Source organism: Heteronotia binoei, chromosome 6 (assembly GCF_032191835.1).
Source record: "Heteronotia binoei isolate CCM8104 ecotype False Entrance Well chromosome 6, APGP_CSIRO_Hbin_v1, whole genome shotgun sequence".
NCBI lineage: Eukaryota > Metazoa > Chordata > Lepidosauria > Squamata > Gekkonidae > Heteronotia > Heteronotia binoei.
Genome location: NC_083228.1, coordinates 78031089 through 78054736, shown reverse-complemented (window position 1 = coordinate 78054736; position 23648 = coordinate 78031089). Strand labels below are relative to the sequence as shown.

At 44.5% G+C, this 23648-nt stretch overlaps 1 protein-coding gene across 1 annotated transcript in view; it reads right to left on the bottom strand.

The window, feature by feature from the left end:
- Positions 1 to 483: 483 nt before the first annotated feature.
- Positions 484 to 23648, bottom strand: part of LOC132573894 (uncharacterized) — a 118518-nt gene continuing 95353 nt past the window's right edge. Inside the window, exon 2 of the mRNA XM_060241831.1 lies at positions 484 to 7605. Coding sequence (XP_060097814.1) covers positions 2937 to 7544 — 4608 coding nt within the window. The 5' untranslated portion in view covers positions 7545 to 7605 and the 3' untranslated portion in view covers positions 484 to 2936. The remainder of the gene's footprint in view (positions 7606 to 23648) is intronic.

Genomic DNA, 23648 nt, shown 5'->3' with positions numbered 1-23648 from the left:
AAATCCCATTGCCACTAATGTTCTAAACAAGCAGAGAGTTGTCTTCTTCTGTTTAAGCAAGGGGCACTTCTTTTCAGTGATTCTATCTAGCTATTGTATTCAGTAAAGCTTAGTATCAGGTGGCAGCAAGGATTGCCGTCTTGGCTATCTTTTCTCCTTTCATCCCCCTCTGGGAAGCTATGCTGATCCAATGTCTATTTGGAGAAGGCTCATCCCTGTGAAGGGGAAATGCAGGATCCCTTGCTGTCCAAACCTAGGGGCCTTTTCTCCACAGAGCTGCAAGACAGCTACTGGACCAGGACTGAAGGCTGTCTGAGGAAAGCTTTGCTTAGACCAGCAGCTGCAGTTCTAGCTTTTCATACTCAAGCAACCTTTCACACAGAAGAGCAGATTACAAACACTTAGGGGAAAGCTTTGAAACATTACATGGTACTTACAAAGAGATTCTGTTAGGTAGAGACCACACAAGAAATGGGACAGCATAGAGATGCAGAAAGATTTTATTAGCAGGTGACTGGACGAGAACTGCTTCCCACAAGTAGCACAAGGTGCCCCTATCATCCAGCCTTTTCTTAGGAAGCAGCCCTGGATAGAGGGAGCAGAAGATTTACACATCTCTGTGGATGGAGACACACAATGTTTGAAAAAGGAGAGGAGAAATTCTGACATCTTTGCCTTTTCCTCTCAATCATAAATTTCATTATATACCTCCTAACACAAGGGCTGGAATGTCTAGCACATGTGACATGTGCAGATAAAACAAGACAACTTCATATCAACCTTTACAAGGAATGCTAGGACTCATTTAAGCACTCACAACAATTAATTTTATACAGCATGATTAAAATCAGAAGACAGAAGTTAAAAATCAAAACTATTTCATTAAAAAAGAGTCCACCCTGATGTGTCCTACAGCTTTAGTGCACCCTCTCAGGCCACCGACAATAAGTGGGTGAGTAAAAGGGTTTTCCATTTTCAGAAGCCTAATTCCAACCTTTTTGATCAATGGAAAAATTACTTAACTAGTTTTCTGCCTGCAGTAATGAGCTTTGGTATAGGAGTGCCAATGCTAACATACCCTCCCCCCCCCTTAAAAAAAATCAATTCATTCATGCCTCTGCCTTCTTCGTACTCCCTGAAGGGTTTGCCTTTTCTTTTATTCAATAAATCCCTTACGAACTGGAAAGACTGGTTTAAGCCAGTTAATATAATCATGTGTAAAGATGTGTTTGAGTACGTAGATCTCAGATGGTATCCATGGAAAGCTATTCTGAAAGGTCAAGCAATTTGAAGGCCTTCATGGGAAGCTCTTGGGTGCCACACACAGCAAATGAGAGGAAGTTTGCACAAGTTTCTAAGCAAACAGCTTGGTCTTCGTTGTGGCTCAAAGAGAAACTACAGAAATAAATAAAAGGCCAGGCCTTGCCTTTTGTCTCCAGACCCACAATAGAAGCAACCACTATCACCCAACAGATGGGTAGCACAAAGTGTAGGGAACAGGAAACTTCCCCTGAGAAAAATCCTCTTTCCCTCTCGCTGGATCCATTACACATGTTTGCACTGAGAAGGGTACTGTTTGCATTTCTAATAGGCTTTCATAGGAATATCTTGTATGAACAGCGATGACTTCTTGACCTTTACATAATTCATTGATTAAACCTGGAAGATGAGGCTGTACAAATTGTATGGCACATTGTGAGCATTTAGAGAGCTGGAAAGTACAGCCTTTTAAGCCAGGGAAGAGACAGTTTACTTCATCTCAAGCTGCAATCCAACCAACTTTGTGAAAAGCACACAATACTTTCAGCTAATTCACAGCCAGTATTGCATCATTCTAACTTTTAAATTTTTTTAAAAAGCCTTGGGACATCTGAAAAACAGAAAACCAGTGGAAAGAGGGCTCAAAGAAACTGCATAGAAAATAAGGAAATGGAAGCATCACTTGGTCCTTCATAAGAAGAAACCACCAAGTCTATGGGCAGCTTCCAACAATAGTTCACACAGACACACCATTTTAAGATGCATGCAGACTCTACTTTGGGATGGTTATGTGGGCTGTCCATCAGTATCAATGATGAGATGCTCACTGGGCCAATCATCTTTCAGGGGTATTCCAGACATTCATCTCAGTTGTAAAACAGGAAAATAATTCTTTGCATCTTAATAGTAATATCCAAAAAGACAGGCAATGGGAAGGGCTCACTATCCAAACAAATGAGCAATCCATTTTTTTTATAAAGCTGTCCAGAGTTACCACAATGACTGAAGAAGCAGCACAGAGAATCTTTTTGTCATAGAAGATATGCTAGAACACAGTCAAACCCTAGACCCCCTCCCTTCCAAGTTATTGAAGGTGTCTGGCAGTTAATACCTTAATAATAAATTATATCATTCTGTCCTGCTAGTAGTGAGTGACATTAAAAGGAAAAAATGCTTTGGATTTTGGCTTTAAATGCTACTCCCAAATTAAATGAAGCCAGGATGCTACAATGCCAATGGGGGGCAGGGCTGCTCCTATGTGAATCCCAGCTGATGGGTTGTCAAAATCTATGTGGTGTGCATGAAAGGTTGTTCTCTTTCCATTACAGTACAAGTGCTTGTGCATCACCTATAAACTGCCAGCCTTTAAATCACGCAGACTACATTTATTTCCTAAAATGTTAAATAAGGCACTGTACTTTGAACTGAAACTGCCAAGCTCCCAGTTAAAAGTCTAGGAACTTCCCAAAGCAGTCACTTCCCTTCTCAGCTATGGAGAAGAACGGTGTCCCACTCTGCAGGCAACATGGGTGAGGGCTCCTAAAATCAGGGAGAGGGGGTAGGCCTTTAGTCAAACATTGCCTGGCTCCCCCAGGTTCATAAATGGATCTACTTAATGCATGAGGAAAGAATTTTGTGACCTACAACCTACTCACCCCCCATTTAACGCAAGGCTGCTACTTTGCATCCAGCCTCCTGCGCTTGCAGGGAGAAGAGTTTTTGTTTGCCCCTAGCTTCCTTTTGCTCTGGGCTTTTTTGTTCTGCTGAAACAGTTTCATTGACCTAGTCAGAGCTTTTCCACTGCTTGCCTTTTTAGCAGCAACTTTCAGAGACCGTCCAGAGGAGTCTTGCACCACTTTCTGCTTTGAAGGCTTGGCAAGCCCTACTTGCTTGGAAGGAAGAGAGGCTTTTTGACTGGTGTTTGCTTTCCCTTTTGGGATGGGAGGCTGCTTTTTCCCGAGCTGTGGCTTCTTCACTTTCTCATTCTGAGCTGTGTGTTTATTGCTTCTCTCCATGGCTGTCTGTTTCCGAGTAGCACAAGTTGCTGAATGCTTCAATTTACTGGACTTCTTATGAGGAAGTTTATTTAACTGCCTTTGTGCCCTGATACTCTCATTCTGTGACTTCTTTTTGCTTGGTTGAGGCTCACTCTTCAATGGGGAGTCCTCCTGCACCTTTCCTTTCCCTTTCCTTTCCTTTCCTCCACTTTCAGTTGATTTATTAGGAGGTGGGGCTGCTTTGACCTGCTGCACCAGCTTTGGAGACATCAGTGGCTTAATGCACAAGCTCTTCTTACTTGGCTTGCTTTCAGTTGGGGGCTGCTTCGTTACACACTCATTTTTCTCCTGTTTGACCACCTTATGCTGGACAGGAAGCTTGCTTCGCAAGTTGGAGCATTTCCTCAGAATTCGTGAGCTGGTCTGCACTGGTGTGGCTGGACGGGATTGGGTTTTTGCTTCAACAGCATGTTCCAAAGTTACATCAGAGGGGGACATCTGCTTTGGACTGGCCACTTGCTCTGGTTCAGTTTCCTCAGTGGCCTCTCGAAGCCTAGCCCACAGTCTTTGGGTTTTTATTGTGTTTTTTGCTGGAGTCATAGCAGCAAACTTCTTCAGGTGCTTCTTCAGACGTTCAGCTTGAAGAGAGCTTGGGTAGATGCCAGAAGAGGAGCCCTTTTGGAGTGGAAGCTTGATGAGGGGGATGTCTCCTGGGAGTCGTGTATTCAACTTCTTCACAATTACCAGAGACTTGGTCTCAGTTGTCTCCATGAACCACCTGCAGATGTTGGATACATTAAATGCCTTCATGAACAGCATCTGAACAGGGGAGAGCTTCTGGACCTCAGTAGATCCTTTGAATTTCCGGGTCCGCTTCTTGCTTTTCCAGATCTCTTTCAGCTTGTCAGACTTGTTCTTGACCTTTGGAGCTGGTGGAGCCTCCTTCTCCAGCTGAATCCACCCTTTCTGGACCTTCATGTACTGGGTATTAAAATTTGTGATGAGTTCTTGGTTCTCTTCCTCAGCACACCATTCCACAAATCTGGGTTTGTTGTCAGACAACACCTCTATGCTGCTAAAGCCAATGGGGTCTTCACCGCCAGCTTGTTGTTGGTTCATGACATTAGAATCTGGTTCTGTGATTACTTTTTCTGCTGTGGTTTTCTGGACACTAGCCACAGGAGGAAGGGCAGGGGTATGTCTCAAGTTATAGAACTGGAGGGCTGGCTTCTTGTATCTCATAGATTTCTCTAGTGGTGCATTCCTGCTTTCATTTTTGCTACCAGGACAAGGCTGGAAAATGATCCCATGATCTGTGTGCAACACCTCTCTAACTTCCATAGAACTGTCAGAGTTCTCTAGAGCTTCTTGATTCCTATTTGTTTGTTGTTCACCCTCATCAGAGATTTCTGCTGGGACATGAACACTTCTTTTGTCAGAATTTGCCTCTAAACAGATTTCAAGCATAGTCCCTTGCTTGCTCCTGTCATCTCCATTCTGACTTTCATCTACTGCAGCCTCTATAGGCAACAGGTTTTTATAGGTCTGTTCCTTTGTGATGTCATTTATGTCCCCTGTCTGCTGCTTAGGTTCTCCATCATGGGTGTTCCCAATGTCAGTGAGCAATGTTTCGTGGAAGCAATCACTTGGAAAGCTCACAGATGCTGCCCCATCAAGATGTACCTCCCTTTTAAAACGTTTAGCACCAGGGCTTTTAGAAAGCTTGATCTGAAGCTGAGGAAGCTGCAGGGGGGTGGGTGAGCTGGGTGGCTCAGAACTGTCCTCTGCAGGAGGCAGGGACTGTTGGCTCCGAAGGCGGCGATCAGATGCAACTTGAGGTTTTTTCTCTCTTTTTCGCTTTTTGTCTGAGCTTATTTTGGAAGAAGCTGCCCCTTTGCTGCTTGTTTCTGACAATTCAGAGACTGGTGGAGCTTTGCCATCAGCTTCCCTGTTCTCATCCATCTTGCTAGAATCACTTGTATCTTCTACTATTTCTGCTTCCTGGTTTTCACCAATATCTACAACAGGCAACACAGTCTCACTTTTTTCTGCTTGGCCTTCCTCCCAGTCCTGTGTCCTTTCAACAGCAGGCTCAGTATTAATGCTTCCATTTGCATCAGCACATTGCAAGCTGGCAGGGAGCTCTGTAGCATCTAAGCTGGAGCAGAGTTGGGAAAGCTCTGGATTCACCTCACCAGGTATTGTCGCCAGAGATTTTACAAGAGGGGGCTCTGAGGATTCCAAATCTGCATCTGCAGGAGTCTCAGGGACCACACTGGCAGAAAGTGTCACCGGAGAAGCTGCCCTTGAGCTGGTAACAAGCTCCTCAGAACACACCATCTCTGTGCCTGAAGGGACCTCTGTTGGGAGGACTGCAGAAGCACCCAAGTTAACAAGAGCAGGAGACTCTGCTTGTGGTTCTGCAAGGTCTGTAGGGGAAAGTAATGGGAGTTCCACATCAGCAGGTGATTCCACAGGTGGTGGCAAGTCTACAGCTGTAGCAGACCCCTCAGAGGGAGGCAGTGGATCTATTTTGGCTGTGAGCTCTTCAGTCACTGGAAGATTCACACTAACAGAAGGTTCCTGATTTACAAGATTGGAAGGCTCCAGAATATTCTCCAAAGTCAAAGAGTTTTCTTTGCTATCATCAGTTTCTGAGATGGACAGTGGCACAGAGTTGGCTGCACTGCCACTCTCTTTACAAGGACTGCTACTCTTACAGGAGTCCATAGTGTTACTAGTCTGCAGGATTTCGCTCACATCAGCTTGCTCTTGCAGTTCCTGTTCATTCATTTGTGGGGAAGAGACAACTGCAGACTGAAATGAAGAGACAGACAAGCTGCTTTCCTCAGCATTCAGATCAGGGCAAGCTAGCAGGGAGAGAGAAACTGCAGGTGGTTCTTCAACTGCAGGTGAAGCTTCTCCCTGCTTCATGAAACTTGTTTCAAGAGGATTATTCTCAGCTGGGCATGGCTCAGCTGTGTCCTGAGTGTTCTTGTCAGAGGAGTTTGTTTGAGGGAGTGCCACAAGGGAAGACCTTTGGTCAGCATTTTGACTCACAGTTTGAGCTGCTGCCTGATTAGGGGTGGTTAGGACCTCAGCCCTTGGTGCTGGGGTGCTCTCACTCTCCTGTACACGGGAAGCCTTAGCCAAGGTGCGAACAGTTGGAAGCTCACAGCACTCACCATTGTAGTAATATCCACGTGTACTCTTCCTCGCTGTCTTTCTAGAAGACACAACCCTCTTGTTCTCAAAGTGGTATTCTGTAATAGGCTGGCTGATAAACACAACATCACATTGGTTATCATAATCATTTATTCTTAGTCCTGAGGCTCGTTTGCTCTTACGAGTGTTTTTGGAGGAGACTGAGATGCTCTTGGCTCTTGAATGTCCATTGGTGGTTTTGTGATGAACCCCTGGCACAGGGCTAACTGGCAGCCAATTGTCTTTGGCATTCTCCAAATGAGTCTTCTCAACAGGATGCATATGACTACTCCCTTTGCTCTTCCCCGCAGACTGGAGATGGTTCTCTGTCTTCGGTCTGGCTTCTTGGTCATTTATTTCAGTATCTGGGTGCAAGGAGGCATTGGAACTGCACTGCAAAGCATTCTCTTTATCTGCTCGCCGAGGGGAGCTTGCTGAGAAGACTGGCTCTCTGGTCTCCTCAGGAAAAGGTTTGAAAAGGCCCTTTTGAGAGCCCAGACGACTTTCCAGACTATCCTCACTAGCGTTGACATTTGATGCTTTCACAGCAACGTAACCTCCCAACAAAGCTCGACTTTGCATCTGGTCTTTGTCATCTTCACCTTTTCTGATTCCCATCTCTTGCTCATTACTAGGGATTTGCCCTTCCAGGCCTTTAACAGAATAATGGGAATTGGAGGTGGTGAGGTACCCTTGATTGGGACTATCCCTGGGACTTGCAGAGTTTGTTCTAATGCTAGGAAGCTCAGGGAAGTCTCTTCTGACAATAGGACTGCAATTTTCTCTTCTGTCTGAAGACTTCAGATCCACTGCTTGCTTCAGAGCATGACATAGTATGCGCAGAGAACCATGAGGCCCTGATTGCTCAGGGTCCAGAGATGGAAGGTGCTTAGGCTCTGAACAAGAAGCTCCAAGTTCCTGGTTCTCAGTACGATACTGGCTGCAGCCTGAGCTACAAGTAGATACATCCATGTTTGTAGCTCCAGGTAACTGCTGGCCCTCACAGCCTGGTTGTACTTCAGTGCATATATCATTCAGGACACGGACGAAGCGCTTCTGATGGTATGTGCACAACCTGACCATAAACTTTTCCAATGGAGATTTTGGCTGACCAGGACAGTCTATTGCTTCTGTTGTGCCCTCACTAGAAAGAAGGGGAGAGAGAAAGAGAAAAAAACAATCAATACAATAAAGGATTAAGGAACAATATGAATTCACATCATAAACATTCACAGCTCCTTTCTGCTGCTTTACATCATCAGCTCAGTGACAACCAGGCAGTTAGCTAAAGCAAAATCCCACATTTCCAAGTTTATGCCTGTTGTCTCTCCCAGTATACTGGCAGTCAGTAAAAAGTTGCTGGAACAGGACCCTAAGTATTCTTCCATATAAAGCCCTTGGGGAATATTTTGTGCCAAGGGAACCCAAAAAGAAACTACAGAGCACCAACAAGATGCCTCATGCTCCTGGCCTTTCCACTAACCCCCCCAGTGGCAGCCTACTGCCGCTGCAAAATGACCTGGTTCTTTTGTGCTAATGAAGCATAGTTTCTCTTTTGAACAATAAAAAGATCGTTGTCACAATCAAACACATGGTAAGCAGATCTGTCTGGAACTGGATGATGCCCAACAGGATCAGGATTTAGAAGGAGATATATACATTCTTTCCATGCTCCAAGTCTCCAGATCAGAATTAGAATAAACAACAGCTTACCATTTCATATGTATAATTCTATATTTTTGCAGATTGTACAACGTACAGGAGTCAGCCCTTGCCCTCCCCAAATCTATCACCATAATTCTAAATTTCAAACATGGAGATTAACTAGAGCTGACTGGAACAATCATTTGCATGCTTCGAATGGAAAGAAGCAACTTTCAACTTTAAGCGGGACATGGGGAAAGGTTGGCTTGGTTCAGTGGGGCTGGCAGCTGGATTGTTTCAGAACAGCAAAGCTCCCCAAAACATTCTGAACAAGATGCTTCAGTTGTCTACCACTCTGAAGGAGGCAGCAAGGCCTTACTGTTTTCTGGAGGAACATTCCAGCATCTCTACATAAGGACAAGTCATGTTGGATCATGTTGGCCCATCCAGTCCAACACTCTGTCTCACACGGTGGTCAAAAACCAGGTGCCACCAGGAGGCCCAACACCAGAAGCCCTCCCCCTGTTGCCCCCCAGCACCAAGAATACAGAACATCACTGCCCCAGACATAGTATTACATCTATAAAAAGGTAAAGGTGCAAGCACCAGTTGCTTCCAACTCTGGGGTGGCTGTTGCATCACGACATTTTCACAGCAGACTTTTAACTGTGGCAGTGACTTCCAGGTGTTATTCTTTGGGTGACAGGGTGCTTCTTTTTATCAGTTCTAAACCTACTGCTCGTTAATTTCATTGAGTGTCCACAAGTTCTTGTATTGTGAGAAAGGGAGAAAAGTACTTTCTTCAAGTACTTGAAGGGCTGTCATATAGAGGATGGTGCGGAATTGTTTTCTGTGGCCTCAGATGGTAGGATCAGAACCAGTGGGTTTAAATTAAATCAGAAGAGTTTCCGGCTCAACATTAGGAAGAACTTCTTGACAGAGCGGTTCCTCAGTAGAACAGGGAAGTGGTGGGCTTTTCTTCCTTGGAGGTTTTTAAACAGAGGCTAGATGGCCATCTGACAGCAATGCTGATCCTGTGAATTTAGGGGGAAGTGTTTGTGAATTTCCTGCATTGTTCAGGGGGTTGGATGAGACAACCCTGGGGGTCTCTTCCAACTCTATGATTCTACCTTTTCTGTCCCATGCATAATTTTGTAAACCTCTATCATGTCACCCCTCAGTTGCCATTTCTCCAAGCTAAAGAGCCCTAACTTCTTTATTCTTCATAGGGAAAGTGTTCCATCTCCTTAATCATTTTAGTTGCCCTTTTCGGTACTTTTTCCAATTCTATAATATCTTTTTTGAATTGTGGTAACCAGAACTGTACACACATGAGGCCGCACCATCAATTTATACAGGGGTGTTATGATATTGGCTGATTTGTTTCCAATTCCCTTCCTAATAATCCTCAGCATAGCATTAGCCTTTTTTTAATTACACACTGGGTCAACATTTTCAGTGAGATTTACCATGACTCCAAGATCTCTCTCCTGGTCAATCTCTGCCAGTCTGGATCCCATCAATGTGTATTTATAGTTAGCATTTTTGGCCTCAACACACACTACTTTGCATTTGCCTACTTTGAACCATATTTGCCACACTGATGCCCACCCCCGGAATGCTAGGCAGCCTCAGACGTTCTAAGCTTCTTTTGGGATAACATTTCCAACCACCATAATTTTTTTCCTCATTGTTAATCTCTTTATGTATATTCTGTAGTCTGGTACACTCATTTTAGTAGTTCAGATTGTGACTTTACTCTTTCTACTCTGGTGATGTTTTTCTTTTCAACATCAAGTGAGATGAGCTCTTACAGGGAAGTACAAAAGTCCCATGCAAACAGGAAGGTAAACTGGGGACTGGAAGTTATAAATACTATATGGTTTACTTCAAAGATTCTGACCAAGCACACATAAGAGGAGACCTGGACACCAAAGTGCACCTCTACTTAAGGCTAACCATGTTTACTCAGAAGTCAGTCTTTCAGACTTCAATAGAATTTACTCAGAACCAGTATCTTTAGAAATGACACCTTAGTCAGCAAGCACAGATGGTTAAATGAAAAAGAGGACCTTGCATCCAAAAACATTGGAAAACAGGTTCTCTTCATCCATTTTTCTATGCAATTTCCTATTCCATTCAGATTATTCCTTCATTCTTATTACTGGCAAACTAGCAGGCTTGGAGGCAAATGTCCTGCCCTTTAACAGAGGCTTAGCAGATGTTATTTACCTTCTTGCCATTAAGTGTTTCAATTTCCCATTTCCACACATCAAGCCTCTTAAAGAGACAGGCTATTTTCATCCAGTTCTGTTGGAAGCCTGGCCTACTGACTACTATTCTGGATTCCCAGCTACTACTTTATCTTGGAACAGGCAGAACATGCAGGATGGTTTTAGAAGCGAGTTTATAGCTTGGTATAATGAATGCATCTTTGATTTAATTCTTTGCAGTCTGTCTCCTGGAACTATCCTGTTAAGTGTCACAGGCCTTTTCAAGAAAGAAACAGCTTTTACCATCTTTTAACTTCATCATTTCCCTCTTGGACACACACCGTAACACTGTCAGGGCTTTGTATGTGTTAGTGGACAGAGAGCAAGATTGAAATGAGTCACTTAAGGATGAATGTTCACACCTGAGACACCAGACTAAGATGCATCCACACCTTTTAGGAATCAACGGCCACACCGGCAGAAGAGAACAGACAGTTCCAATGGGGATGGGCATCAGAGGAATCTTCCTAGGAAACGATGGGGGTGGATTTGTGGAGAGCCCTAGAAATACCCAAAGCAGTTGTCCATAGCTTGATTGGCAGCTCTGGAAGCCAACCATGGAGCTCCCGTTCTGCTCTATGGGACCAGATTAAATACCAGTATAACACCAAACCCTGACTCAGCTGCTTTCACTTTGCAGCACAAAGAGTGGAGTGTTAGTTCTCCTGAGAGGTGAATTTTGTTGTGTGGGTGATTTAGGGAAGGCCTTTTCCTGAAACTAGAGCTGAAGCTGAGTTTTCCTGAGGGTTGTAACTCAGACATCCCAAATCCAATCTTTGCCATACTTGGAAGGCAGATGGACAAGAGTCTGCTGAAGGTTCCCTGTAAGTCTGGTGATTCTAACTCATGAGGGGGCTGGCTGTTCTACTACCTCTTGAATTAAATGAACCATGAACCAGTTCAGGAAAATGGCGGTTCATGTAAACTAGTGGTTCACTTGGTTCATCTGATTAAAAAACCACAAACCACCTTTTCCCTGTTTGTGCCCATTCCCAGTGCCTCACAATCCTCCCTGGTTCTCATAATCCTAAACAATGTAATGTTATCCACAAACTTCACTGCTTACTCCCAACTCCAAATAATTCATGAACAAGTTAAAAAGTACTGGACCCAGTATTGAATCCTGTGGTGCCCCACTGCTTACCACTCTCCATTGTGAAGACTGCCCATTTATACTCAACTCTTGTTTCCTGTTAATTAACTAGGTTAAAATACAGAAGAGGACTTGTCCCCTTATCCCATTACTATTGAGTTTATTTAGGAGCCTTTGATGAGGAACTTTCTCAAAAGATTTCTGGAAATCTAGGTAACCAACATCTATTGAGTCACATCATGTCCACATCATGTTTGTTCACTCCGTAAAGAATTGTAACAGGTCAGTGAGACAATATCTTTGCTTACAGAATCCAGGCTGATTATTCCTCAATAGCTTTTGTTTATCAATGTATCTACTACTTCTATCTTTAATAACAGATTTCATGAACACACCCAGTATTGATGTTAAACTGACTGGCCTATAGTTTCCCAAATCTCCTCTGAAACCTTTTTTTAAAAACGGAAGTTACATTAGCTACCTTCCTGTCCTCAGGAATGGAGGCAGATTTTAGTGATAGATTGCATATTTTTGTCAGATCTACAAGTTCACATTTGAGTTCTTTCAGAATTGTTGGATGTATGCCATCTGGGCCTGGTGGTTTGTCAATTTTTAATTTGTCCATCAGTCATAGGACCTCCTCTGTTGTTACCTCAATTCAACTCAGATCTTTCAACACTCCTGCTGAAATCAGTGTTTCTGGAGTGGACAAGCACCTCCCATCTTCCACAGTGAAGACAGAGGCAAGTCCACAGAAAAGCGTTATGCTCTGCTCAGAACAATCTTCTGGTGGTCCCTGGTCCTAAAGATATCTGACTGTCCTCAACCAGAGCCAGGGCGTTTCCAGTCCTAGCTCTGACCTGGCGGAACTCTCTGCCAAACATTACCAGGGCCCTGTGGGACTTAATGCAATTTCACAGGGTCTGTATGGCAGAGATGTTCCACCAGGCCTTTGGTTGAGAACAGCAACTGTTCCATAATAGCCAGCACCTTCCTCTACCTTCCATCTTTGCTTCGTCCCTCTCCTCACCTGCCCATGAGTCTACAGTGCAGTCTAGAGTGGGGTAATAAATATCTGATACCATCTGAAACAATATTTTTAACTTGTTTTTACTGGTTGTAAATTGCTTAGAACCTTTCATCATAAGGAATATGTTAATTTCACTATTTTGCCATTGGATTCTAACTTTATACCACTTTGCATTCTTAACCAATGCCTACCAGTTATATGTAGCACTGCTCACTGTACTCTGTTCCATTGTTGGTCTTAAAAGTGCTACTAGATTCCTACCTTGTTCTTTGCCTATCTTTTAATAGTCTGCAGCTGTGGCTTCTTTCACTCTTCTCTTTGCCTCACTGCCTATCCTCTGTGGTGCTCCAGCAAGTTGGAGTATGGGCAGGAGAACTGAACCTATGTCCTCCATAGTCTCGGGACTTCTAAATTGACAGGACGATTCTCTAGAGTGTAATTTTGGAGTCTAAGATTCATATCATATAATACTTCCAGAAAAGCAGCGTCTGGGCTCTAATCAATCTAGCTGATACACTGCAAAATGTATCCATTTGTATAAGCACAAATAAATATCCAAGATGACAACTGTTGCAGATGTCATTCTGCATCCAGAACTACAATTCTCCGCTGGATCCATTTTGAAGTGCTTTTCAGTGTAAAGTTTTTATATATTTCGGTGTGCATTTCTTGTGGGGAATGGGTATTTATATATGCAAGTGCAACCAACCTATGGCATCTGCAGCAAGCAGCTTTCAAGGCAAGTGAAAAGCAGAGGTGGTTTGCCACTGCCTTCCTCTGCAGAGTCTTCCTCAGCAGTCTCCCATTCAAGTACTAACCCTGCTTCACTTCCAAGATCTGACAACACCATGCTGGTTTCTATCGATGGGAGAACTCATATATTAACAGCACAATCCTAAGGGGGGCCACCCCACAAAAGTGCTCTGGAAGCAAACTAACTCCTTCATTGGCACAAGTGCCAGTTATGCCAGTGTACGTCAGGTTACACCAGTACAAATGGGAGTTACGTCAGTGCAGGGGCACCTGAGCGGCTGGCTGCCCACAGCTGCTGGTGGAGGGGTGCAGTGACTGGCCAGTGGCGCAACTGGGGCATAGATAGCCACATCGGCGTAGGTGGGGGTGACATCGGAGGCATGGCCAGAGTTATTTGGCTCCCTAATACTTTTCAGCCTCAAAACGCCCCCTGCAACAGGCATAAAGTTATGACAATGAAAAACTGGTGTACCCCTTTCGCTCCCATGGATCATGAAAATAAAGTCTGCTGCCGCCATTGACCTAGCCCCGAAACCCCTCAGGGAGGTGACTATAGGCTGCACCAATCCCTTCACACCCTGGGCTGGCCAAGCCCCCTTCCCCAGCACCCAATCATGCCCCCCCCCCAAAAAAAAACTTCTGCTCAAGCCTCACACAGCTCTTGAGGTAGGGCACACAGTAGGGGACTCTCTTGGAGCTCTTTGCCATGCAGGCTGAAGAGCGAGAGGCAAGGCACTTTGGTGAGGGGTGATGCACAGAAATGGCACTTAGGCAGTACAGAGCGAGCACTTTGACACACAAGGAAGAGAGTGAGGTCTTTACTCCGTGGCTAACTTCTCCCATTTTAGAATCCCAACAGGTACCCAACCTCCAGAGGCTCAGCACGTATGGGTGGTCGGACACAAACAGGTAGGTGCAAGCTAGCGCCTCAACTTGCCTCCCTCCTCTCGCTCAAGGCTGGGTGGTGTGAAAGCATTTCTGGCACTCAAGCTCAGTTGGAACTCAGGCATGTGGTGCAACAGTTTTCCATGGGATGGTCTGTCCCCTGCCCGGTTCCCACCCTCGGCAGGACACAGGACAGGGTGGGTGGGTCTGGCAGCTGCTATGAAGCTTGTGGTGAGATTGTTTGGAATGTCCCTTTAAATCATTCCCTTGCTGGACACAGCAGTGAGCTGCAGCTGCCCCAGCTGATAGATTGAAAGCAATCCAGGAGCACTTAATGGCTGGCATGGCCCTCCTCTCTGGGTGCCATGGATCTATTTCTCTGTTCTGCAGGTGGAGATTCGACAGACAGGCTTCCGGGTATCATAAGCCCTCCCCTCACTTTACTCAGTCAGCTGTTCTAGCCCCCCTCTTGGAGTGGAGCCTCGTGCCCAGCAAGCCTTTCCAATTTCCACTCAGGATGCTGTCCCGCTTGATTCCAGTGCAATAAAGTCTGTGTTGTGCCCCAACGTTGTCTCTCCTGCTTGGTTTCTGCTACATAGACAGAGTTTCATGATCCTCACCGCCGCACTGGACATCACCACTCCCGCCCCATCTGCCACTCCCCCTATGGGCTTCCCAAGGGAATGTCTAAGAGAGAGAGCTTATTTGAGCAGGGATGGTATCAGCAAATGAGCCACCTCATTGGTCTGAGCAAAACGTGAGGCTGTGTGTGTGTGCGTCAGAGGGTCTTTACTCCACTTGTACCACGGGAGCTGGGAGATGGCCTTGGGCCAGATGCTATCTCTCAGCCTGACTGATCCCATGGGGATGTCATACTTGTGGCACGGAGAAGAGGAGAGAGATACAACCTGGGGGGGGTTGCCAATGGAATGCGTGCCTGCGTGGGGCTAAAAACTCTATAAAACACTGGGGGGGGGAACAATGCACACAGCAGGGGGGGAGCGCAGCTCTGAACCATGGGGGTTCCTGGAGTCAGTGCTGGGGGGAGCCATGCAAGGGGGTGGTGGACACAACATCTTCAACAGGAGCTGGCATGCTGGGACTATCTGTATGTTTGTATCTTTTCCCATGCATTTTTCCATTCATGTACATACAGTCTGGCTAGCTTTATTGAGTGTTATGTTGTTTGGGCAGGTTCCTGTTTGTTTTTGATGTGCTGAAGCAACACATGACTCTGACCATGTGCCATTGGTGCAGGTCTTTGTTAGGGGTGGGGTGGGAGGGCGACCGGCCTCTCCGGAGATACCTCTCCCCACCCCTGACTGTCACGTGCAGTGGCACCCACCTGAGGACTGGCCAATCCTGTGGGTCTGCGTTGCCCCTCCTCTCCTGCCACCCCCACCTTGACAGTATGCCAGGAATCTATACTGCTCCAGCAGAATTACTGGCTGTGCTGTCTCCCCTGCTCCACCTCAGCATAACTCGGCCTTAGGGAGTGGACTTGTGGTGCTTCAATTACACCTACATTCAAACGGCCAGCCGCCCCATAAGGCAGGATCACTCTGCCCGTTTGTAAAATCTTAGTACAGTCTTCATGCATTTTATCTGTGATCAGAGGTGATTTATTTTTGTTATCTATTCTTGCAATATTGTCTTGCTGATCTTATAGTTCTTAGCCCCTACACAGCCCCCCAGAAATACACTGCATAGTTCTATGCCACTGATATTGTATGTGTAATTTCATGGGTTTACGACCACTCATAGCAGATTTCAACTCAAACCTCGTGACTATGGGGACGCACCTGTCACAGCATTCTCCAGGTCAGCCATCATTTCTACTTATTCCTGTTTGTCATTGAGTACAAGAGGAAAAAAATCAAGGGGCAGCCAGCCACTATTATCTGTACAAACACAACTGTTGCCATGCAACAGTCACAGTGGCACAATTAATGTTTTTCAGAATTTGCTGTGCTGTGGAGCTATTTGCATAGCTGGATACTGGAACACGTCTATTTGCACAGAGCTGTCACCAGCTTGTATTCTCAAACAGCACATGTGCACAAATCCCTATACATTCATATCAGATCTAGTTGTTGTTTGACTTTTTTAAGAATATACACATATGAATAGAGATTTTTTTAAAAAAAATCTGAACACTTAAGGTAAGTTTTAGGGTATGGACAGGAGTCGTCATAGTAGGATGCAATGGTTCTAATGGGTCTGGGGGAGATACACCTGCAGAGACATAGTTTTTGAAGTTAGGTATAGACATCTTTAACTGAGTTTGGGCCGTATTCACAGAATCACCAAGGACCCTCTGCTTTGTATGTGAAATGTAACAGAAACCCTTCTCTTCTTTCCCTTTCTACATAATAAACCCAGGATATATACATCTTCTTCCCCAGCTACAGAGAGGAGAGAGAAAACAGCTGCTGCGTCTCAACAAATAAATAAATGGATCAGATTACCTTTTTCTGTTTTGCCTCCCTCCCCCACCCCAGTTCCTCACTACTTAACAATGTGGCCTTCTCTTCTCTATTTAACCCCAGAAAATCAGTTTGACAGATTATAAGTTTACAGGTATGTTTTGTACCTCAGAGGCACAAGAAGCAGCAGCAGAACAAAGTTCAAGGCTAAGTATTTCTGTTCCTTTCACATCAATCTAAGCACCACAATTATAGCTCTGTAAAAAAAACAAGACATAGCTATAAACTTATAAAACTCAAACTGGTCTTAAAAAAAAATAAACAGGGAGATTGCTCTCCCCCTCCCTCTTGTGATTTCCAGCAGGCATTTCATGATTCCTAACAGCAGCAGTTCCAACAACCCAAGTGCAATAGAGATGAACAAATTCAGAAGGCGATGGCATCCCCTCTTAAAAATTAAAATAAGTGGCCAAAATTTGCCACAAGACAGACATTGTTCTGAATACTTGGCTGCACAGGCTTGGGAGCAATAATGATTTCCTTTGTACAACAACCCACCCACCCACCCCCATGAAAATAATGCAGAATTTTTCTCAGTATAACCCCAAAACTTGAATATCCAGTTCAAAGTTGCCCCCCCAAAAAAATTCCAAGCCCACAGAGTTGAGCCTAGACAGGCTGGGGACCAAACAACAACAACCCCTTTTTTGTTATAGGCATGTTCACAAAACACTGCCTTTTATTACACAATGAATCGCTAGCTAGTGTTGGGAGCCTGTGTGGTGTAGCGATTAAGAGTGTTGGACTAGTATCTGGGAGAACCAGGTTCAAACTGCCACTCATGCCATAGAAGTTCACTGGGTGACCTTGGGCCATTCACAGGCTCTTAGCCTAATCTACCTCACAGAGTTGTTGTGAAGATAAAATAGGGAGAATTCTGTAAGCCACTTTGGGCCCCTATTAGGGAGAAAGTCAGGGCATAAATGAATTAAATAAATAAGTTCACTGCAAGACAAAGTAAATTAATGCCATTTTAAACTGAGTATAAACTGTAGTCAATCCTGCTTTTTTTCTTCCAATTTATGCATTGTGGAAATGCAAAAAAACAAAAACACTTTGTGCCACTTATGAAAATGGCCTATATGTTTTGTTATGACTTGCATTTTATTCAGGCTGGTTAAGATATCAAAATTTCAAACACATCTGTTGCATGTCCTACTCTTTCCCCCCAAGACAGGATGGTCACCAAAATGCAGTTTGATTGCAGATATTTAGTGCCTCTGATGAGAACACACAGAAAAGTATGGCCTGAAAAGGGAATTTGAGTAGCAAGGAGCCTGTAGAAAGAAAGGTTCTTCGTATATCATTCTAAATGAGACCACAGCCAGTCTTTCAATTCCCTTGATTTCTGTTGTCTCAAATGTCTTTCTGGATTAACAAACCTCATGGGAGAGTCAAATATGCTTTGTTTTTGGTACTGATTCATACAAGTGATTAAGAAGCCCAATGAATTAGCTAGTTTAATTACAATGAAGGCAGCACTTCAGCCTTTTAGCCCTTCAGAGTATGCATTTTGCAGTGTTATAATATAAAAATAATAACCTTCTTCACTGCCTGAATCCAAACTATTAGGAAAGGTATCTTGGCAACCTAAATGCCAATGTACTGGATCTGTTCACTCTCCTCCTTTCCAGAGCCTTCTGTTCTCCCTCCCTTCCCCCCATACAACATTTTCGCCACTAGCTGTGACGCATCTAACAGCCTTCTTCTGGCTAATTGAAAAACGTTATCGTTCAGTCCATCCTTTAAAACAGGGGAGCTTTATCATGCTGAAACATTAACCCATGTACTGCTTTCATTTCAAGGGCTTTTCACAATGGCCTTTGCTAATTTTCCTGATTATCAAGGACATTTGGGAGTTTTCCTCCACCACTCCCCCACCTTGTTTCTGCTGCTGATAGCACAAACACCACTGACTTACAGCTGGGCTTCATGGAAGAAGCCACAGCTCTCTACAGTGGCTTTCTAAAATAAAATCATACACATGGACAGGTAAGCAGATGAATTCATAAAAGTCTTGCTGAAACCTCATGCTTTAAAAATAAATCTTCTGAATACACAATTCAGTTGTTCCATTCCAAGGGTCATTCACTATAGCAGGGATCCCCAACACAGTGCCTGTGAACACCCCGGTGCTGACCTTCACCTTTTCTAGTACCCACCAAGTGTGTATGCAAAAAAATAGTTTAAAACAATGTGTTCATTTAAAAAGGCATCCTGTTAAGCACAACATATGCCTGAAATGTTGAAGAATTACTATCAGAGGTATGCATAGCTTTACTCACTGACATTTTGTGATTGGCTCTCCCTCCTGCAGCAGTCATTTTGTGGTTGTGCCCGCTGTCCTGTGTCAGAATTCTAAGGTGCCCTATTCACCCCTTGGGGGGTGTTTATGTATCCTGACATGCCTACACCACAGAAATGGACAGTGGTGTTACACACATAACTGGGGACATTGATGGCATAAGAACTGAGAATGGACTCCGTGTGTCCAGACACTCCTACATTACATACCATTGCTGACCTAAGAGGGGCAATCCTCAAACAGAGAAGCTTCAAGAAGAGATTACAATATGAAACTGCTGAATTTGAGTTCATCCACATATTTAGAACAATGCTGCTCCTAGGGTTAAATAAGAACATAGGATCTTATCTCACTACATGTTAATTTTCTGCCCCCAAGCATTTCTTCCTTGCTTTAATCAAGGGAGCTGACAGCAGTAGTGAGAACAGTTGGAATGGAGCATTTTGCATGGTGCTTCTGCATCCTCCTTTCTTCACACCTTTCTCATCTTCAGACTGGCATATAAGGACTGAGGGATCTCCATTCTTACTTCTATATGATTTAAGTAAGCTTTGACTCTCCAAAGCTTATACCTCAAAAAATCCTGTCAGTCCATGGACTCAAATCTAGCTACTCTGGCTCTTTAGCTTTACTTTTATTGTGATCTCAGCAGCAGAAGCAGTGGCTGGAAACTTCAGAGTCAAGAGTTGGGAGCTTAAAGACACAATCCACCAAATAGTTCTTCTGCCCAAACATGTACTGCTCCTTCTTTCCCATTAAAGCAAAACACTGATTAACTCATGCTTGCAGGGTATATCTTGCACACCAACATAAACATAACTCTGCAATTCAATTCATATTTCTAGTCTTCACTGTGCATACTTGTATTCATTTGCATTTGTTCATCTTAGTGCTGTACTCAGACCCATAGCTATGGTGGAGCATTTGGGGACAGGCTCCCAAATTACTGCAAAGGCCCCTTCAAATGCCCCAGCACAGGTTGTGGCAGGCAAGTGGTTGGCCAGGGGAGGATGAGGCACTCACAGCAGTGGCTGCTGCTTCCCAGGCCCAGCCTGATGCTGCTGCTGTCATGGGGGGCAGGTGGGGGCTGGGGCCAAGGCACTGGGGAGAAGCAAGGCTCAATGCCTGCAATCGGGGGGCAACTCTCCTCTTCATCCTCCTCCTCTTCGGCCAGCAGCAGTGGTGGAGAGGAAGAGGCGGCTGGCTGGTTAGGGGTGGATGAGATGTGTTGCTCTGCTTGGGGAGGGGGTGTGAAGCCAGGGGTGGAGCAAGCCAGGCAAGCTGCTTTCCCTTCCACCTCCCCATTCTGTATGCGCTCAAAGGTCCTTTCACTCCTAATACCTTTGCAGGTTGGGGTGTGTGTGTGGCTGCAGGCTAAGTCACCCCCCCAACTCACCTGGCTTGCAAGGGAGGAGACCCTGAGTGCCACCAGCAGCAGTGGCAGCAGAGGCTGCCAGGTGGAGAGAGCGCCAATTAGATTGGCTGGTAAAGTGAGGCCAGGTGTTGCAGGGCCAGTGCAGAACCCCAGTGTGGTGGGCAGGGCAGCGGGAACCTGACTGATGAGCAGGCTCCAAAGTTAGCCTGTTGACTTAAGGCACCAGTCAAGGTCTGCAAGAGGTGGACAAGAGGGATTAAAAGAGGATTAATGGAGGATAAATCTATCAATGGCTACTAGCCATTGTAACTGAAAGGAACCTCCACGTTCAGAGGCACTAAGCCAGAACCAGGAGTAAAAAGGCAGGGGCAGAGGGAGGGTTCTTTCCAGGGGTGTTTTGGCCTTTGAGGGAAGACTCATGGGACCAGGCCTGACTAAGGTTGCCAGTTATAGGTTAGGAAATATTTGGATATTTCAGGACTGAGTCTGGAGAGGGGGCTCAGCCTGATATAATGCCATAAAGTCCACCCTCCAAAGCAGTCGCTTTCTCCAGGAATACAAATCTCTGCCATCTGGAGATCTATTCTAATTCCAGGATATCTCCAGGCACCACCGTAGACTTGGCAGCAACCACTGGGTGACTTGATACCACATGATTTGTATGAATCAACTAGGTCTGGCTGCTTACTACTGTTCAATAGCAGCCACTCTGAAAGCCAGTGTTGTGTAGCCATCTGAGCTTCATAGCAAGGTCTAGGAGACCTAGGTTCAAATTCCCACCTTGCTGTGAAAACTCACTGGTGAATTTGGGCCGGCCACATGTTTTCAGCTTAACCTATCTCGCAGTACTGTTGTGAGGATAAAAAGGTCCCCAATGTGGAGAAAGGTATAGTATAAACAAAGTAAATAAATAAGAAATACAGCTATATATGGGAGGCAGATAAAAAGCAAGTTGGTGAATGGCTGAGAAGAGAATGAGGCAGAAAAAAGGGAGAGGATATGGGGGTTGCCAGGAGGAAGGAAAAAGGAAATGGAATGGGGAGGGGGATAAAATGAGGCACCCCTATCACAAATCCTGAAGGGCTCCCTATCATGCAAGTGGGCTTGACCCAGTCACTGGCATTACACAACTGGGCCATAGTTTTCTTAAGGAGAAGCTGCTGGGGGAAGGAAGGCTCAAGATGGGGGCAGATAAAGGTAGGTTGGCTGCTGGGTGGAGAGAAGAAAGCAGGAAGAGAGACTATTAGGGCTTTCAGGGAAGGTAAAGAGGAAATAGCAGGAGGGGGAAATGATATGCCTCCTGCAAGTTTTTATGGATTCCCACTTGAGTTTATATGTTATAGAAGTACTATAACATGGCAGCTGACTAAAAGAGTGATTAAACAGCTTATAGGTATGATTTCATATTATCAGAGGACAAATTGTAATTTAATTAATCAGTGCCTTTTCTTGCTCATAACTGAAAACAATAATGGTCAGAGTGCTTCATATTTTTCTAATTTTTATTGTGGCAATGCCATTCCCATTTACATTAATTCATACTATATTGGTAGATTTGGAAATAAAGCAGCAGAGTGGAGAGTTTTGTAAGGAAGGAATACAATAGAAGATTACAAGACATGAGCATGTGAGAAAGCACATGCTAGCTTGGGACAGCTGAATGATCAAAAACGAAGATCCTAGATATGTGCTAAAACCAATGGTTCACAGGAGCTCTCTGTAAACTTCCCATTACAGTCCCACTGAACTTCCAGTACCCACTGAACATCCAGTCCCATTTCTATGTTGTTCAAGAATTGGGGCCAAGAATTTGGATTGTGTGAGGCCTTCTGAACCAATAATGCACTAATGATGTTGTGGCATACTAGTGCAAAGTTGCTACCAGTAACCAATATGTGCAATAGAACTTAGCAGTAAAGAGTTTTGTTTTTAAATGGGATGCCTGTTTTAACAGTGAGCCCAGGGTATCATGTTCCAGCTGATAAAATTCTCTCACAAAGAGAAAAAGCATCCTCCAAACCAATATTTGGGAAACATAACACCATTATAGGATTATATAATGCTGGTGTTACACTGCTGAGAAAATCAGATATGAAAGATCATTTATAAGCATGAGAACAGTATCAAACAGGAGAATGTTTTAACAGAAAGTTGAAAATTTAAAAGGAGCACTGTTATTGCAGAAGGGCTTGGAGAGGTGGGAAGCCACATTGTGCAGTATTAATGGATACCACACCCCATGCAATTGACAGTGTACACCTGAAGTGCAGTGGGATACACAATCTAGCCTTATTATTATGCAATGTTATATATATATGCTGGGTTTTTTTTAATACTGCAGCAAACAGAAAACAAATTCAGTGTTGTGTAGTCTTGGAGGGGACGAAGTTGGATATTTACTACCTACCTGATCTTTAACAGTTTCAACTACATTTTCAACTGCTTGGTTTTCTTCCCCACCCCCAGACCAAGCACCAGTGAGCTTTATCAGTGAAAAATAAAAAAAAAAATCAAGTTATTGTTGGGTTGCACAGTATTTCCCCACATATTTGCAGTGCAGTTATAAAATTGTCTAAGAATGTAAGAAGCCTTCTGAGCCATCAACAACTAGTCAGATGCTTCCAGGAAACTCACAAGCAAGTTATGAAAGCAACAGTCCTGAATTAGTGGGTTGAACAGGATTCTGCCCATGGAGCTGTTCAAACACGAAAGGTACTGAATTGCTTGTGTCTGCTTTCTGATATAATGCCAACTGCTGCTTATATGTACGTTTTGCTAGAAAAGTAGAATTTGCTCAGCCAACATCAAGAGGGAGCCTAAAGGAGAAGCACTGACTTTGTTTCCTCCCCTGAAGACAGCTCCAGGTTTCTTTCAGAAGGAGGGAAAGATGCAATGACAAACCCTTTTCTGAAAGCAGCTTTTGAGTGGGTGGGAAGTGTTCTTTACCCCACCCCCCAAGAGGCAGCAGCTATGTTTATGGGTTATGCTCATGGCAATAACCACAGTGATGGAGTAAGCATGGTTGTGCAGGTGGGGAGTCAGATAGAGATAAATACTGTAAGTCTTTATCCCTACCTCGTCGTCCACCCATCAGATTTGATAGGCCTTTAACAAGAACCTACATGTAAGCCACATCCCAATAATAGAACCAAACTCAAATCTGGAATAAGTACACAGAAAAGGTTTAAGTTCTTTCAAAGGCTCCTATGAACTCTGGGAAGAAAAATACATGGGCTGCTATCTAGAATATAACTGCAATGGGGAGAGTGAGGGCAAGCTTAGCCTTCATCTCAGGGGTATCCCAAAGGGCACCCCTTCATTTCCTAAGTGAATATTTGGTGTT